At 41.6% G+C, this 18,835-nt stretch overlaps 1 protein-coding gene and 1 long non-coding RNA gene across 2 annotated transcripts in view; one reads left to right on the plus strand and one right to left on the minus strand.

Moving 5' to 3' along the window:
• TMEM63A (transmembrane protein 63A) overlaps window positions 1-6,440 on the minus strand; it is a 30,443-nt gene extending 24,003 nt beyond the window's left edge. Inside the window, exons 1-5 of the mRNA XM_053938849.1 lie at window positions 6,379-6,440; window positions 5,169-5,506; window positions 4,257-4,453; window positions 2,272-2,351; window positions 743-806 (exon numbers count right to left, since the gene is read on the minus strand). Coding sequence (XP_053794824.1) covers window positions 743-806; window positions 2,272-2,351; window positions 4,257-4,442 — 330 coding nt within the window. The 5' untranslated portion in view covers window positions 4,443-4,453; window positions 5,169-5,506; window positions 6,379-6,440. The remainder of the gene's footprint in view (window positions 1-742; window positions 807-2,271; window positions 2,352-4,256; window positions 4,454-5,168; window positions 5,507-6,378) is intronic.
• A 49-nt stretch (window positions 6,441-6,489) lies between these two features.
• Window positions 6,490-16,347, plus strand: LOC128785953 (uncharacterized). Its single transcript, XR_008430118.1, has 4 exons — window positions 6,490-6,781; window positions 11,505-11,650; window positions 13,294-13,345; window positions 14,752-16,347. It is a non-coding gene; the product is annotated as an uncharacterized LOC128785953 (long non-coding RNA).
• Window positions 16,348-18,835: the final 2,488 nt, after the last annotated feature.

An 18,835-nucleotide genomic window follows, 5' to 3' on the forward strand; every position in this document is an offset into this window, starting at 1 on the left:
ATCCTGATCAAACAGTAGTATGCTTTTGATGCTCACGCAAATAATTAATTGCAAGGCTAGATATTAAGTTGATGCATGTATATATAAAATGTTGAAAACTTAGGATGCCACCACTGGACAACTCTTGCATGGCTCATTCTGAAGTTGCAACACAAAATTATAGAGGTGTACCAATTCCACAAATTCAGAAAAACCATGGAGGGAGCCAGTTAAAAGTTTGGCCAAAATATTACCCTCCACTCCAAACCAATTTGATTATTAAGAGTGCATAACACTATTATTAGCCTCACACTTGCATCCACTTTGCTCAACACTGTGAGTAAAACAATGTACTGTAAAGAGCAACTAGGTATTATTTGCAATGTGAGCACAATATAGCTTTTTGAACTGTTATCCCAATACAAATTATCTACTAGGTTTTTTGGTTTTTTTTTTTTTCAGTCTCCCCTCCCCCTTGGAAACACAAACATATAGTCCCCTCTCTAATTTAAAAAAAAAAAAACCAACAAAAAAACAACCAGACTTTGAAATAATGACACAAGACACTGGTTTTATGACATGTCAATAGTTTGTTAGGAAACAGAGGTTATGCATGGTTCTATAAAAACACGGTTAACAATGCATTATTAATTTTTGCATGGAAATGAACTTCCAGCTTAATGATGGTTCATTGAACAATATGGAATGGCAAATTACAGCAGATTCCATTCAGAAAGTATTATCAGAACTCTAGAATACTTACCTTATCATATTCAAGATCTTCAGGTATTGATGATGATGTTGACAACCGGTTATATCTTGATTCACTAAAACACATTAAATGATGCTTTTAAGTATCATTAACAACAGATGATGGATCTCTATGGAATTATTTCAACAATTCTGACTAAGGGATGTAGTACAAACACACTTTTTCACTTATGAAAGCTGTGGTTTTCACCCTGTAGCACATGCCTGACTACAGTAACTTGTGTGTGTCTCATGATGAACAGAGAGGACATGAGAGTTTCCAACATAAGAGCACATAACTGAACTTGAAAGAAAATAACATTTTATCAGGATATTAAAACCACACTGATGTGATAGAATGCAACACAGGTTTGGGAACCTACAGATTTGCAAGCTGTCTTCCTGTTTGGATATTCCTCACTACAAGACATCACTTCTTTTTCCTCCATCGTACAGCCACTGCTCACAATTTCTCTTCACAACTAAATCCCTGCAAAGCCACCTCCTCACACAAACAATCCTGTAGCAAGGCTAGAAACATTAGAAACTCTGTAGCCCTCAAAAAGTAGCAGAGTGCCTGTTTTCAGTTTGTTGCTAAAAAGAAATGTTGCAATGGTAATTACAGGAGGACACCTGTTAGAATTGGAGTGTGTTCCTAGGTGTCTTGGTAATTTTGGCCAGCAGGCTCAGCTCTCAGTCCAGCAGGACAAAAACGCAGGCTCCTGGGTGTCTGACTGCTCCAGCCTGTTGGTCCCATGCCTCCACAGCCCAGTACCAGAGCACCTCCATGACTGCTGCCTCAGCCAGCTGGATTAAAGACTTCTCAGTTATTGCCCGTTTTATTTTACATCTATCTTTCACAACTGTCCATAGATTACACCTAAAAACAGGGTTTGAGTTCTTTCCTATTGCTCAGTTGTGAATTTACCACAACTTGATTGCACCAGGAAGAGGCTCACTGTTAAAGTTTCCCCACTGTACACATAGACAGCTTAGATTTTAAACGTCCCAACACATCATCCTACATAAAAAAAAAAAAAAATAAAAAGCTCATTTGAAATATTACTAAAAATCAGTGAACAATTTCAGAAACCTGCAACAGTAAGTTGTTATTTATGAACCCTTGGGAGATTTTGTGGCACAGGCTGTGCAGGGAGCTCTGGGAATACACTGGGCTTGAGCCAAGATAAACAAAATGGTTAATATCCCTCTGTACAGAAGCACACTGCAAACATCAGTGTGCAGCATGTCAGCAGACAAGCAGCCTATTTCCTTACCTCCACTTCCTTAACTCACAGCTGGAGGATGAAATCCATGGCAATGGAAACACAGGACGTATGGCTGAAACCATGGACAGTAACTCTCTGAGGGGGATGTACTTCACACAAAGCAGTGGGAGGGCATTTTTAACAAACATGTGCAAGTGATTACAAGCATATCTAATTGATATAAATGCACCTAATATAAGCCACATTTAGTGTACTTTCCTCCCCACTCCCCAAATGGTTTCAACAAGTCAGTCTGATTACGTATCTTTTTTACCTTTCAACTTCTGACACCAGTGCAACACGACCATAGTCCCAGAATCTCTTTCTTATAATGGAAAACAGTAATATTAAAATCTAGAAAATAAAAAAGAAGATATTAAAGTATTTATTTTTCCCATTTCAAAATAATCATTCTTAGGTGTGTAAGAACTGACAAAAAATGCTGTCCTAGTTCCAAAATCAATTATCATATGCCAGCCAACTCAGTGATGGCCATGCTACAGACCAGCCTGTCTGAGACCAAAGCTACCTATCTCTGATCTCTGCAATGTATTTTTAATCTGTCCCTCGTATTTTCCCTTTTTGAAAGAGACAAAGAAAACAAGCAAAAAGCTCCATCACTGGGTATTTCATAGATTCATTTCTTTTTTTTTTTTTTTTTTAACAAGTTGCTCTACAGAAAGCAATGAAGTAACAAGGCCTGTTTGCCATGCATATGTAGCATACACCCTCACCTTCTGGTTCCTCCTCCATCCCATACCTGTTTGGCTGGAAAGTGGTGTTAGTGATGCAACTTACTGGGATTAAGTACTGACTGGCCAGCCAGGATACATGTCCAGATTATCTCTGTGTCAAGATTACACAGCTCATTTCTACATTTCACAATTAATATAACCTTCTTATGAATGCCTTCCTCCTAACAGGGAGGATTAATTTAGATCTTCCTCCTTCATCTGGTCATTAAACTTGCTGCAAGCAGGAAAGTTCTCTAGATTCTTCACAATTTTGGTTGAAATTGGCTACACTATTCTCCAGTTATCAGGCAGGACTGCCAGATAAAAATGGGAAGACAATGAAATATATAAACCTCACTTCCTTTGGAGGCCAGCCTAGAAATAACACATCAGAAACCCATCAACAGTTACTAAAAGGATATGCAGTAAAAATGTCATGAAAATAAGAATACAGGAGTTGATAGATAATTTTTTACTTGTTACTTGAAGAAGAGAGGAACCTTCTGCCTAACCCTGCTTGAGTGCAGAGTTCAACAGCAAGGAATTAAAAAGCAGACTCAGTGTCTTAAAATTGAGCCACAGCTTAAAAAAACAAAAAAGGCAAACACTTCAACTAAATCTTATTCAATGCTGTGACATTGGTCACACAGAGCTGTAAATATTGTACATCCTCAGAAAATAGATTTATGGTACTACACCAAAAACATACATACACCAAATCAACAACAAAGAATGCCACTATACAGCTTTGAGGAATATCCTCTACATTCCTACAGAATGACCAGCTCAGACCACAGATATTTTAGATTTCTTTAGAGCAGATTTCTAGAACTCAGAAACTGTTATCTCTTTAGTCTATTTTACTACCGCAGACCGTCTTCTCAGGCCAATTTGCAGGTCTGCAGCCCTGTTTCTGGTGGCTGAAGGCCACCTAGGCCAAGCTTACAAAAATAACCACAAGTTTAAGTGCAGTTTCAGGCCTGTCCTGGAGCCCCCAGATAGCAACGAATTATATTCCACCTTTTCTCAGGACTGAGCTGGTCAGTACATTATTTCATCTTCATCTACAGCTTCAGGGAATCTAATTTTAAAAAGTTGGTTTTTCAAAAGGCAATACAATATGCAAAATCTGCCATTTCACAAATGAGTTAGTAATAGGGTCCCCTTCCTGAAAACCTACCCAGTAGGTAAACCCAAATGTTTTTGCAGTTAAGATAAAACATGAAAATTTGAGCTACAACCACAAAATTCACTGACCCCAGAAAGAGGTCCTGTAAAACTGCACTCTCCCTCCATCTACACATCTAACACTGTAGACCAGTGACACCACCATCCCATCTGTATGCAAACATTTATCAAGACTTGAAAAGCGCTTCGGTGTTCCCAGGATGGCCTCAACTCATTTCTTACTCTGAACATTCTCAGAAACCAAATTCCAACCCGATAAATATGAGAATTTGGAACAATCTCACTTTTGAGAAGGCCAGAAGTACTTTCAATACAAGAAATAGAAAACTGGGCTTACAAAAAAGAAGGTTACGTCAAGCAGCAGGACAGTTGGGATTCCACCAAAAGTTACTCCTTGGAGCACTGTGCTGCCCTGGGCAGTGCTGTAGCAGTAAGTCTCATTTGTTCTGTTGAAAGGTGCACTCCTGTTCCCAAAGAAGCCTAGATGAGAATGTCCAAACCCCAGAAAATAGAAAGGGTTCATTTTGTCTATCCCTTCAAAAGACAAAAAAAAAAAAAAAAAAAAAAAAAGGAAAAGAAAAGGTGAAACCAACTTGCGAAAAGCCTGGTTGGTATTTGTGAGATATACTAATATTACTAATATCACAAGTATAAAAAGTGCAGGAAGATGCAACCAGAAAACTATTTTGGAAAAGAAAGTGCTGCCTTTGACAATCTCTTCCCTTCACATGAGAAATGTTTTGCAACAATTGGCAGGTTCAGCTACCAGCAATGCCCAGACAAGAATTCCAGACATCTAGTGAACCACATTCTCTACAGAGATCTGAAGATAACTGCAGAAGATCCCTCCCAAAAAAAAACTTCCCTATCATTGAATCTATAACATCTAACTACATATTCCAGCCTGGACTGTGATTCTAGGAATCACACAGGGCATTACATATTCCAATAACAGCAGTCTGAAAATTTTGTTCCTAGTTGATGAGCACGTGTGAACACACCAGCTTGTGAACTTCATATTTAAATGTCAAAACCTTGAGATCATTAACAAATTCACCACTAATTCCACAGAAAAGAACCACTACACAAATACACATGTTCCTTTCTGTTCTTGGAATACCAGGTTACTTTCCTTTTTCAAAGTAATTCAAATGAAAGGCCAGCATAGCAGTTATCTTATGTCACAAACAAGAAAGAAAAACGAGTATTTCTCAGAGAACAGACATCTACCTCATTTTAGTCAACTGACCTGATCAGATAATGTAGTACCATACAAGAATGTACGAGATTTGGCTATTGATAGAAAGTTCTTTTTATCAGTATAGGCAATTGCTTGTTTATTTTGGGGCTTTCCACTTCAAACATTTCCTTTCTTGGATCTTATTTATTTGCTGATTCCCAAGTACTGCTTCATGCAGAACACACTTCTGGCTGATAAATTGACAAAGAAACCACTGCCCGAAAAAAACTCAATCCTTCAAAAGCAAATATTCTAGGTCCTCATCACACAGGTCCAGGGACACTACATTCAGGATGTTGTGCCTCTAAGAGGAATGCACGTCTCTGACGACAGCACTATTCTGGGTGCTGAAAATGAAACAAACAAAAAATACAAATAACTAAATATTCTCCTTTTGAACAGCGGGAAAACAGCATGGAGTATACTCCTCCCAAAACACCATCTGCTAAGTGTTGGGCAGCGCGACACGCTGAGGAAGAAATTTTGTCTCAGCTGATGTGTTTCATCACAGCGGAAAAAAAAAAAAAAAAAGAGAGAGAAAGAAAAAGAAAAAAAAAACCAACAACGCCCACAAAAGTTGTGCCGTGATTCTCTATCCTTGCTTTCCACGGACTGAAATTTAGTGCTGACGGAAAAGAACGCGTTTTTGAAGAGCCTTCAGGAATCTCCAGCACAAGCCTGCACGCTAAACTCTAAGCAACACAGTGGAGTTTATCAGACACTGCTTCCAATTCTCGAAAGCTGCTCTTTTTAAACAAGCCAGCTGCCAGGCAGATAAAGGGCAGGGGAAGACCTCCCACGGGTGGGGCTGCGCCGCAGGAACCCAGGGAGCCCCGGACGGGCTCCAGAAACGGGAGCGGCTCCCGTGTGGCGCTGGGAGCCCCCTGCGCTCCCGGCTCCGGCCGGGACGTGGAGCCGCGGCGGGCGGGACGGCTTCCCCAGGAGCACATTGGAAAGCGCCAGGAGCATGGAGCGGGTCCCTCCGCTCCAGAGCAGGGTGGGCTGGCTGAGCTTCCCGCGGGGAGGGGACGCTGCTCCCGGCGCTGCCCGCCCCGACCCCGCTGCGGGGGTCCCGCTGAGGAGGGGCCGCGCTCGCCTCGCCCACTCCCCTCCCCGCCGCCCCGCACGGCGCCGCTCCCGCCCTCCCTTACCTGCGCCGGAGCGGCCTCTCCTACCCCCGCCCTTCCCTCCTCTGCCTTTCCCTTCCCTGCCCCGTCACCTCACGGGCGGTCCCGGTGCCCGGCCCGGCCCCGCAGTTACGGGCGCCGGCAACAAGTCCCGGGCCCCGCGCATGCGCGCACGGCCCGCTGTCAGCGCTCCCCCACAGGCCGCTCCGGCTGGGAAAGGGCCGCCCCCGCCGGGAGAGGGCCGCTCCGAACGGGACAGGGCCACTCCGGCCGGGACAGGGCCGCCCCCGCGCCTCCCTCAGGGAGCGGACCCTCAAATCACCGAGGGAAAGCTGCTGCTTCTGCCCAGCCTGGGGAGGAGAAGGTTCCGGGCAGATCTTATAGCGCCCACCAGTGTCTAAAAGCAGGACCGAGCACAGCGTTTTATAGCACAGGAAAAAAACCGATCCTGGAGAAATGTGAGATGTGATTTCCATAGAGACTTCACGATTTCAGGTCTGGTGAAGTGGGCAAGCACGCAGGTGGAAGTGGGGCAGGCCATACACTGAGATCACAGAATCATGGAATACAGTGGTTTGGAAGGGACCTGAAATATCATCTATTTCCAGCCCCCACCACTGGCAGGGACACCTTCCACAAGAGCAGGTTGTTCAGAGCTCCATCCAGCCTGCTCTTGAACACTTCCGGGGATGGGACATCCACAGCTTCCCTGGGAAACCTCTGCCAGTGCCTCACCACCCTCAGAGTGAAGAAATTTTTTCCTGTTATCTAATCTAAACCTAGTCTCTTTCATTTGAATCCATTCCCCCTTGTCCTATCGCTACATGCCCTTGCAAAAGTCCTTCTATGCCTGTGTAGAAAGTCCCTCTCCAACCCTTGTGTAGCCCCCTTCAGGTACTGGAAGGTGCTCTAAGATCTCCCAGGAGCTTTTCTCTCCTCCAGGCTGAATAATCCCATCTCTCTCAGCCTGTCTTAAGTAGCAGAGGTGCTCCAGCCCTTTGAGCATCTTCATGGTCTCCTCTGGACTTACTCCAACATCTTGGAAGGCCACATCTTTCTTGTGCTGGGGGCCCAGAGCCAGACTCAGCACTCCGGGTGGGGTCTCATGAGGGCAGAGTAGAGGGGAGAAACATCTTCATTAATCTGCTGGCTAAACCTCTTTTGACAGGTAGCTCTGAAATAAATTAACAAATTAATGGTAGTAGTATGAACCTTCCATGAAATATGCATAGCCCCTTGTCTCCACACACAACTCACATGTTGGGAATTGGAAAAAGCCCCAAGACCTAGGGAGTTTAGGTTAATGAGTCTATGATAGAGCTGGGATGAGACCAATTCCCAGATATCCACAAGGACATCCTATCCTTTAAGGAGTTCATTGCTTCCAGACAACAGGCCAGAAACACTGTACAGCAGGTCCCTGCTGTCCCCCTCTTCTCTACCCTTTATTTTAGTGTTCCCTCACAACCATTTGATACCCAGCATTGCCAACCCTCCTCATCCTCCTGTGCCTTCATCCTTTGCCCCTGACTGGCATGACTGATCTCAATGAGCAGCAGGCATATGAGGAAGAAGAAGATTATGGTAATGATGAAAATGTGCCTGTTCAGAGGGAACCAGGGACCACTTGTTTTCAAAGGTTTGCACCCCTACCTGAAGCAGCAGTGATGTCTTAGAACAACAACCCACTCTAAAACCAACCAAAAATAATTAGGGCATTGCAAGGTTCAGTCTGATGTTACATTGATCAAAACCTTGGTTATCTGCTGACTTTTATGTTTAAAAGGAATTCCTGTCCCAGCTGCCAAGAAGCCTCTATCTGCTCCATCTGACAGTCCTCATCCTGCCTCTCCATCTTTAACTCCTTGCATTCCCATGTGTTCAGACTCCATGGATTACTTAGGGTCCTGCATGCATAGCTGCTGTCCTGCTCCCTGCCACTTTATTCATCCACAATTGTTTTACTCTGCCAAATCCTTGTTTCACTTTCCAGGGGTGCCTGCTCAATGGAGAGCAGCATCTGGCTGTACGTGTGCTATCTGCCTTCTCCCACAAGAAGGGCAAAGTCCTGGTTATCTGCAGTCACTGAGAGACATTTCAAGACAGAATTTCATCACTTACCTAGAAGATGCATTGTAGATAATATGTGATTTTAAATTGGCTGTAACAATTATGCTAGTTAGAAAATTACATTAAAGTTCTCAGCTCAGAGTGGTTCAGATTCACTGCTGGAATAAAGAAATCTCACTGTTGTTGAAGGATGTTAGTTTTACTTTTAAACACTCCCTCTCCTCTCTAGGGCTGTGTTGGTGGGAAAGTTGTTTGGCACGAGTGTCATAGAGTTATTGTTCCATCCTGTCTTTTCTGGAACAACTTTTCCTGTGGACAACTTATTTCAAAACAGGATTTCACAGTGGAATAATTATTGCCACTTTCTTTTAAATGAAGTAGATGTACCATGTAGGTGAAATCTCAGTGTATGCTTGCAGCTCTTGCACTTCTAGGACCAAAATCTGCTTGGGTGATTTCCTAACCTGTTCATACTCTTGATTCTTGCCAGGTTTTTCAAATTTAGGAAGGCTTTGCTTTGGTTAGATTATTTTACTCTGTAGTGTAAAATAGGTAATATTCAGTAATCTCAACATTGTAGTCTTGACATTCTTCAGTGTGATGACTTTTGCCTAGCTACAAAATAATTTTTCCCTCTCTCTCTGTCACAAGAATAACATCGAGCTTTTGTCGTTTGTTTTTGTTCTTCCTCTGTCTAGACAGGCTCTTTAGCTAAGTGGTGTGATTTTGTTTATCTCTAATTTCAACAGCAGAGTCACATTTCCCTCCTCCCTACCTCTTGTAAATAGGGTTTTGTTTACCACTGTCTGTTCTTTTGGTGACAAAAGCCACATACTGTCATTAGTTCACAAACGTTTAATTGTGTTGCTAGAGCAGATGGAAAACCACCCTCAGGACCTAGGGAGCAGGTCAAGAGACTCTGAAATCCTTCCATCTTTCTTTTATTTTGCATCCTCCATATCCACTTCAACAGCTCTTTAGCACCAGGTTGAACAAGTGTGCAGGGTATTTACACTTCCACGTGTGACTCTTCCCTTACTTTATTAAATGACCTTATGGCTGGAGAATTCCCTTGTCACTTTAGTTTGATTTATCACAGCAGGATGTCCCTTGATGGGTGAACTCCCAACAGGACTTCAATAGTCTCTGGAGGTGAGTAGCAGGTGGCCTGAGCTTTGCCATGCGTGGCAGCTCTCGCCGTGGTTTCTTCTCTCTGAAGAAACCCATCAGCCCAGCTTGCAGTTCCCTACTTATCTGCCTATTCAAATATACCTTAATGGATTTAATTCAGGCTTCCAGCCTGGCAGCCCTTTGCTATCTTTTAATCTTTGCCTTCATCTGGCAACCTGTTTACGAGCCTCAATACACCACAGGACGCAGTGTGGGCGTTATGGGATTTTCCTTTGAAAGGTCTGAGCATTAAAATGTTTATAATATAAACAAACAAGTAGAAAAATCTAGACAGATACATGGATTTAAATGTCATAATACAAATCAGCAAGCAGCAAGTCTTGATTTTAATTGACAATTTACCTTTATTTTCTCTCTATTCTTTTTAATTTTGGCATGCTGCTTCTCATTCATAGGTAATATGTTGACTTTGAAATTGCCTTGCATTAAAGTTGGAATGGATTTTTATTAATCAATACAACAGATTATTATACAACGTATTTAACCAAATATATCTAGCGATATATGATAGAAATTTGCTTTTCTTTTCTTTTACATTTTATGTCAGATAGGAAATGGTGAATGTAGCATTGGTATTGATACTTGAGCATGATTCATTTTTCTTGTCATCTTCATCAAGTTATACTTGGATGAAAACTGGAATTTTATTAAAACACACAGGAAACTTCAATCTAAAATAGCAATGCTGAAAAGTATAGGAGGGAAAAGTAGGCTTATTGCAACATACTTTGCATAAACTTGATTTATGAAGTGGTGAATCCATGAGCTTCTTCATCACTCGCCTCTGGGCAGGGTGAGGTTTTAAACCTTGTTTTTTTTTTGAGTAGTTGCAGGTGTGGAGAATCCCTTGCTGATATATAGGATTGTTAGGTTTATTGTTAGCCTGTCACAATGCAACTACTGTTGGTGTGACACAATTTGGTACAAAACTAGGGCAAGGTGGCCTGCAATGTGGGTGACTTCATTGTTTCCTGAATGTACACATTATGTTAATGCTTATCCCTGCATGAACCCCATGGGTATGGAACCTGAAGGGACTTAATGCATAGGTGGCACAGCATTGACTATAATTAAGGCAGCTCCCTAAGAGAGAGAGGGAGATGGAGAAACCATCTGGCACAATCTGGTTTGTCCCACTGAAGAGGAGAACAGCTGGCCATGTGAGCCATTGGATTTATCGGGCACCAGGTGTGCTTGTTGCCAGTATGAAATTTCAAACCACTCTGAGCTTGTAAAGTTTTCCCATTCCCAGGTACAGTACACATTAGTTTTCCTGAACAACTCCAGTGTCCTCAAGAGCCTCTGTGCTCCACAGTGTCCTCACTGTACACAGTGATTCCTGTTGCAGCAGTACTGAGGTGAGCCCTGGACAGAATTTAGCATCCTTGCCTCAGGTTCTGCTTTCCCTGGAGCACAAAGATAAGTGGTTGGTTGTGCAGGAGCCACAAAACGCACTAGGAGATCTTGCAGTCTAAACCATTGGTGGGTCAATTCAGCTGGGTTTGCTGCAGCCTTGAATTGAGAGTAAATTTTTATGAATCAAGCTCTGAAATCCTGGTTTTAATCCAAATAGGTCAGAAGAGGAACACTAGTTTTTCCCTTTTATTTTTTTTTCTTTCGAAACACCACTCAGTTTGACAGCTTTGAAGAAACTACTCATGGTTGATCTGCTGTATCCATGCTCTAGCTGCAGAGAGTCTAGTGAGATTCCCAGTTTTTAGATCTAAGAATCCTTTTCCAAGGCCTTGGCACAACACTTCCTAGTTTACTGGCTTGATTTCCCTTAAAATGTCAGCATCAAACATGCTGCTTGATCAATTATAAATTTATAGATTAAATAGTTTTTTAAAGGACTTCTATAATGAGCAGTATTTTTTTTTTTTTTTTTTTTTTTTTTTTTTTTTTTTTTTTTTGTTTGTTGGGCAAAAATTCCCCCTTCCCACTTCTGGATTTACAGATGAAAAGAATTCAGTGTCCAAACTGTGAGGATTTCAAAGAGCTGGCAAGGTCTGAGTTACAATTTCCACAGCAGCAGCGACTTGGCTCCTTTGCAGACAGAGCAGGCGAGCACAGGGGGCCACTAATGACAGCAGGATGATCCTGGTGAGCCCAAGCAGGGGGTCAGGTGCCAGGGATGCAAGGGGCGAGTGGCTGGGGTGATTTGGTGTCAGGATGCAAAGTGGCTTAAGCAAGAAGATGTGAAGAGCTGTGGCCGTGGCAAACAGCCACGACCAAGGGCAGTGAGGCCTTTTCCAGCAAGGAACCCTCTGAAGCTGGGGGAGCATGGCTTCAGTAGAGCATGACTGGAAATGGTGGGGAGCAGCAGCATCCAGCCAGTTCCAAGTGCATGACTGCTGCCTGAGGCACACCACAGGCACATGGATCCTTGCTGTGTTCTTTCTGGCAGCTCCACTTTAGGGAAGCAGAGTTGCCTAAATCTGTCCATTTCTTAGTGTGTGATTACCTGTTGGACATGTTATCACCATACTTTCTGATTTTCCCATTCTTGTCCCTCCCTGTCCACTCTTTCCTTCCTCTTTTTGTAGTACTTTATTTCCTCACCCCATTCATCCTTTCTCATATTTCCTTTCCTGTGATTATTTTACTCTCTCTAAATCACTTTTCTTTCTGCTTCATCTTTCTCCTTTCAAATGTATGCAAAGGATATATAAAGATATTTCCTCACATCTCCCAGCTGGACTGGGCATGTTTGACATTGCCTCATGAGTGGGAGTGTGGCCTAATCTGTGTAAAAAGGGAAAGTAATGTAGTCACAGCAAGCTGAGCACCTTAAACACACAGGTGATCTATGGATCAATAAAGAACTTTCTTCCCTGTAACAGATGGCAAGAGAGACATGGCTTGTTTTACTGACATACTTTAAGTACAGTAATCGTTAGAGTCTATTGCTGATTAAATTTGGTTGGTAGAAGCTGTGGTGCCTTTGAAAATCAGCTTATTTATTTTGGTGTCTAAATACGGACTTGAAAATTTTGGCCAAGGCAATTTGCTCAAGGTCATAATCCTGACTCAGGGACAGAACTGGGAAGAGAGCCCAGATGTTTTCAGCTCTCCTTTCCTACTGATATTATCTGCAGTTTCAGTAAAGCAGATGTTTATATTTAGATTCACTGAAGTAGATGTTTATATATTCAGGTTATATATCAGATAATGATAGAGTGAGTGGTCAGAATTAATGTGGGAGAAGTTAAGAGCAGATCCTGTGAAGTGGCATGGTTTCTGGAATGAGATGAATTCCAGGATGGAAGAAAGGACCTGTTACATGGGAACACCTAGGCAAACTATTCCTGCCTTCACAAAGTGGTGTACCTTTTCTTTTACACCCTGTCTGGGTCAGTTCCTGGGGCTGTACAGGCACAGCTAAGAGAACAGGTGCTGCATGCAGAGCCCTGCCATGAGCAGACCTGAGATTTAGGGCCCTAAATTGCCAACTGCCTTGGGCAACAGTGAGCCAGGGTGATTGTCATTCCTTTGCACCATAGTTCCTGTGAAGATTAGAAGAGTTTCATACATCAATGTAAGAACTTGAACTTATTATTCAAATTATCATAATAAGAGCATTTCTCAGTGGACAAGAAATTGTGTTAAGGAACCAATTCCCATCCACTTAGGAAACAAGACAACTGTGTTCTGTTATTGCTGTGGTTTCTAGATCAGTTTCAAGGCAACCCAAGCAATAGTATATTTTCACATCCTTTTATGAATCACAGCATTTTCTCATTTAGGACAGCAAGTGTTCAACAGTTTACCAGCCTGGGAACACGGTGAAGGCCAGAGGTAAGCTTTCCTACCACAAGAGACTGAAAACAAATCAAACAGTGAAGCTTTCAAGGAGTTTTAAGAGCCAATTTTCCAAGTCTGCTTCACATAATGATTTTCAGATTCTTCCTACCAGATTTGCAGAAATTGAACTTCCTTGAGAACATTGTTTTCTTGTAGTCTGCCTTAGAAGTTTTCCAACAAATCTGGTCAAAATCATCAAGCATTTAAAATTAATTCTCAGGTCATCTATGTCTCTGTTCAAATTGCAGTAATTATTTCTGGTTTTGCTGTCACAGGGTAAAATATTCCTTGCTCTGTTTTAGAATCAAAGCAGAGAAAAGGGAGTAAGAACCCAAGTTTTGCTCAATGAAAAATAGGCTCTAAATTCCTTCTTGTACCTTTGAAAAATCTTCTCCACATGTATGATTTGTCAAAAGATGCTGAGTTCTGCACTGGCAACTTAGCTAAAGCTAAGAGCCATGCTGCATAGATAAAATAAATTTTAGTCACCATATCTTTAGTTATTCAGCCTGGAAAGCTGACAGATGCCAGCTTCAAATGCATAGCATTTCCTGCAGAATCACATGTCAAAGCCAAAATTGATGTTCAGAAATGCATTTGGTTGCTATGTGGAAATGTTAGCCATTCCTGGATTAATGGTTTTGAATAAGCAAATGGTAAGGTAAGAAAAGGAAAAAAGAAAAAAAACCAAACAACTGAAGTTTGTGTTTCACGCTTCAAGTGACCTGACCAAGTGTGGCTAAATTCCCTTTTAAAATCAAATGACCATGATGCATCTCCCATGGTGCTGCAGTATGAATGCTAAAAGGATTAAAACTGATCAGGTCACAGAGCTTTATTTTTTGCTCTTTTAGGGGCCATGTTATATCCGAGACCTTATACTCCTTCTTTACATAGATATGAGTGCATGGCAGGAAATTATATAATTTCCTGTGCCATGAAGTAAAATACCCTTTTCTGTTTTGTTTTGGAGTCAAATACACAAAGAACAGTCATTTTTCAGTTCTTTTCTTCTGAATTTTTTTAAATTAAATAGTAATAACATTCAAAACTGTTAGAAATCAATACCATGACAATATAAATATTTAAGTGAAAACTGCTTGAGTAGGAGCAGTCTATTCACACACCCTCCTTTCTGAAAATTGCAGCATTATTTGAAAAAAAAAAAATTAGGGGGCTATTTTGATATTTGTTCCTGTGCAATTCTCAAAGGTAGAACAAAATACTCTAGATAGAAGGGGAATGGAATGAAGAGGATAAATAATAAATCACCACTAACAGTAACCAGATCACTAGATTTTAAAAATTAATTAATGATTTGACATTTTTTTAACAGATCTAAAATCTTTTAAAATGCATTTAAAATAATCTACAGGCCTTTAAAACCATTCTCTGAACAGGCATCAGCACTCTGAAGACGAAGAAAAGCTTCCTGCAAAAGTTCAGTGCAATGCTAACAGCCTCTTTCTGTTTAAAAAGAATGAACATCAAGCATCAGGATGAGGGACTATAGTCTGATCCAGATCATCATTTCCAAGATGGTTTTGCACCTCTTGAAACTCCCAGCTTCCTGGAAGCCTCTCAGACATGCTCTCCCTATATGGGCCCAGCTCACCCAGAGCTCAGATAGACAGGCCTGGTGCTGTTGCTGGGCCCATTCAGAATTGTACCTCACCATCCTTTTGATCATAACCCTAGTGTGCTGTTAACATCAAGGTCAAAAGCCATGTGCAAGTAATTATTTTTGAAACTGAATACATCTAAATCCATGGTGTAAAACCCACTGACATACAATAGCCCCAGAATCACTTCAGCAGCAGATGTTACAGATGGAAAACAACCACATGAGTAGTTTAGCTCATTTTCCTGTTGTTGCAGGTATCTTTTTGTCAATCAGTAGATTTGCTAAGGCACTGCCCAAGCTAATTTTTAATAGCTCAGTGAGGACTAGCAGAAGCCTCTGGGCAGCTGCTCCTCACTCTTTCTGATGTACCAGATTAGAGAAGTCTAAACTATCAATTCTGTCTTGTCATCTGTGTGTGTGTTATCACTTAATTTTGCCTTCTACAATCTCTCATTGGATTTTGTAATTTTCTGTGCAAATAACAGGCCTTTATAGAGTTTTTTTGCACTCCACTAGCAAACGACTATTTTGCACAACAGCTCATCATTTTTAGCAGAAGTTGCTTTTTAGGTCTCACTCATCTTAGCCTTTCATCTTTATTTTTGGCCTGCAGAAAAAAAATATTTTCCAGCAAAGTTAGTAATGCAAATTATTCAACTTGCATTAACACATACTTCATAATCTTTCTGCCTTTACAGCTTCTGCTGGCAATAGAAATAAATTACAGCTGCTAGATTATAGTGTTATTCTTTCTCTATCTGAGTTGGGGAAAAATGATTCATTTTCTCTCTTTCTTAGCAAAAGAGGACAGTCTGTTCAGTGAAGCAAAACTTATTAGAGCTAAAATTAACTGCAGGAAATACAATCCATAATTAAGCCAGGTTACTTAGTGCCACAGATGCAGTATGAAGAGTATTCCAACTATATTAGCATCACAGGAAAATGGGGACATCACTCAGTTTTTGGAATGCCAATTGCCACACAAACTTGGCCCAGAATCAGTAAAGGCTATGAGACATTGAATCTGCACATTAAGGCAGAAGAAATGTACTTTTAAAAAAAGCTGATAAACGTCTACACTGTAAATACAGTTGCAAGGAAAAAGCAGCATTTTAACTAGGCCAATAAATGGGTTCTGATTAGAAATTAAGTGGTGCTCCTACAGAATTCAGCTATTTCTCAGTAATTAGGACATTCCTTAATGAAGTGGACTGTGGTGTAAAGCAAGCAATTCGGGGCTGTATGCTTATTTATCTGATTCAACTTCATTAGCTAAATGTCAGTGTTTTTGCCAGCAGCCTATGCTGCAGCCATCAGAGCGGTGACGAGTCCTGCTTCTCTGGCTGCAAACAAGGAACAGACTGGGGCAGTGGGGAGGAGACTGCTGAAGGCATAGAAAATGCTGTATTTAAACAGTTGTGTTTGCTTTTCTGTTCAAAAAAAAAAAAACAACAAACAAAAAAAAAAAAAAAAAAAAAAACAAACAAACAAAAAAAAAAAAACAACTTGAAGATCTCCTTTCTGCCAGAACACTGGCACTTTGCAAATGCTGCCTACACAAACCCCTGTGAGCGAGCCAGCTGACATCAGCTGACCAAAGACCTGGGGGGACTTTGGACATTTTATCCATTCCTCCTCAGACAGACAGCCTTTTGTCCTGGCCATCTGACCAAAACAAGCTCATGAGTAAAAGCAGAAGCTGCCTATGGAAGATGTGTTTATGTCAGTGCAATCAGAGATACACAGCACCAGAAGAGAAGAGCCCAATAGGATGTGATCTTTCAGATATTTCCACTGGAGATGGCCAGTTCAGTCTGACATGTACTGGTGATGAGGAAAACCACTCTCATGTCCTTGCCTAGATTAAATGAGCTGGACAATTTCTGTATAGCTCAAGCAGGTGATAGTTTGGATCACAGAAGTTGCTACTGCAATTGGCTCCTGGCAGAAGAGTATGAACTAAGGACTAAGGCTGAGGTTGCAGCATCTTTGGAATGAGATCTGTGCACTCAGAGCAACCATAATTCATCTCAGACATGGGACATGAAGTTCTATTTCCCAGAGTCAAGTTAGCCAGAGTTCACAACACAGATCTAAAGTCCCTTTTATGACTTTATACCCAGTAGAAGGAGGAAGGGAATGCATGAGAGGCAGGTAAGTCAAGTGATACCTGATTGAGCACAAAGCCTTTTGTCACAAAAATTAACAAGGCCAAATTTTTGCAACAAATCCCAACCATCAGAAAGATCAACATAACTGCATTGAGTGGTTCTGCTGTTTTCAGTCTAGCTCTGGGAGACACCCAGATGTCTTGTGTTATCAGGCCTTACATTCTGGAAACTTTTCCATGCCAGATACTCGCAGACCAAGCTGAGGCCTTGGGGAGCAAACTCTGGGGAGCTGTAGTGGCCCACAGAAGTTGCCTTTCACATCACTCAAGCAAGGGCTGTTTTAATATGGGCCCAGCTGTAATACAAAAGGGTTATGTCCATGGCAACTGAAATCTTCAAAAGTTTAATATTCAGACCCTCAATACTGCAAATACATTTCAAACATTCTTGTTTCCCAGGATAATAGCGACATAATTAGAGCAAACCTATTACATTTTCTCTTTGATCCCACTGGATTTACTTGCCAAAAGTCATTGCATGGATGTGCACAGCAAATGTCTTACAGAAGTGCTTGTAACAAAATTAAAAGCTCAAATATAGAGATTCTCTCTCCACTAAGTACTGGCTTTTATTAAAGCTGGGAGTTGCCCATACTTCACCCCTTGCAGCCTCTTTGAATCCTCTGTTTGACATTTCAAAAGTGCCATGCAGGTTCTAATACACATTACACAGAAAGAGCTATTATAAAATTCCTGACTTTTTCTTGTTTGCACGACAAAGGGGGAATGGCAAATCCTCCAACTGGACCAGATAATCACTCTCCTGTGAAAAGCCTCCAATATACATCCTCTGTTTTCTTCTTAGTGGAGCTTCAAGTGGGTTTGGTCAATAATTTTATTTTGGGCGTGAAGCCCATAAATCACCTTCCAATACACATTGGACAGTGGAGAGTCCTGGTGGATTTGGCATCAGCCACAGGAGAAATCACATCTGGATACAGGGAAGCTGGGTGCTGCTGGAGCAATCAGACATTTTAATTTCATGTGGTCGTGGTCTTTTGAAGAACACTCACTGCAGAGCAGGACCACTCTCTGGAGCAAAGACTAATTGATGGATAAATAATTATGGGATCATGTCGTCTGCCATAAGAGAGAGACCATTATAAATCCATGGACTGCAGTTTTATCCAGGTGACCATATAAACTTAACAAATTCCCTGCTGGAACTGAGCTGGCCAACATTTAGAGAGCCCACGTGCAGAAAGCTTTGTCAGCCATCTGAAAATTGCCCAGGTGGTTTCCAAGCCTCTGACACAGCCCATTGTGTGGCCAGCTCTTTTGCCCCGGCCTCATGGAATCAGTAATGTGCCATTTGGCTGGAGAGACAGTCCTGAGGGAAGAGCTGAGTGTATGGAGCTTTCCTAAAGGGATGAGGGGTCACAAAGGCTTCAGGAAAAAAACCTTCCCTTTTATTCACAAATGCAGGAGTATTTGACATGAGCTGAACTTTAAGCTGACAGATGAAGTGGGTATTTTTCACTGTTTTTTTGTGTCCTGGGAATGGATGTATTTTGAAGTAATATACAAATGCATGTTTAAAATTCATCTCCGGAGAAAGATGCTACACAAAGTGCAGGATTAAAGAATGCACCGCCTTGGGCCATGCACAGGCTGTTACTTTGTAGTCTGTTCCATTTTAGTCTTAAAACTCAATTTAGCTAAATAAGGTGCCCTTTTAACATCTAGCAGA

Source organism: Vidua chalybeata, chromosome 3, assembly GCF_026979565.1.
Source record: "Vidua chalybeata isolate OUT-0048 chromosome 3, bVidCha1 merged haplotype, whole genome shotgun sequence".
In the NCBI taxonomy this organism is placed as follows: Eukaryota; Metazoa; Chordata; class Aves; order Passeriformes; family Viduidae; genus Vidua; species Vidua chalybeata.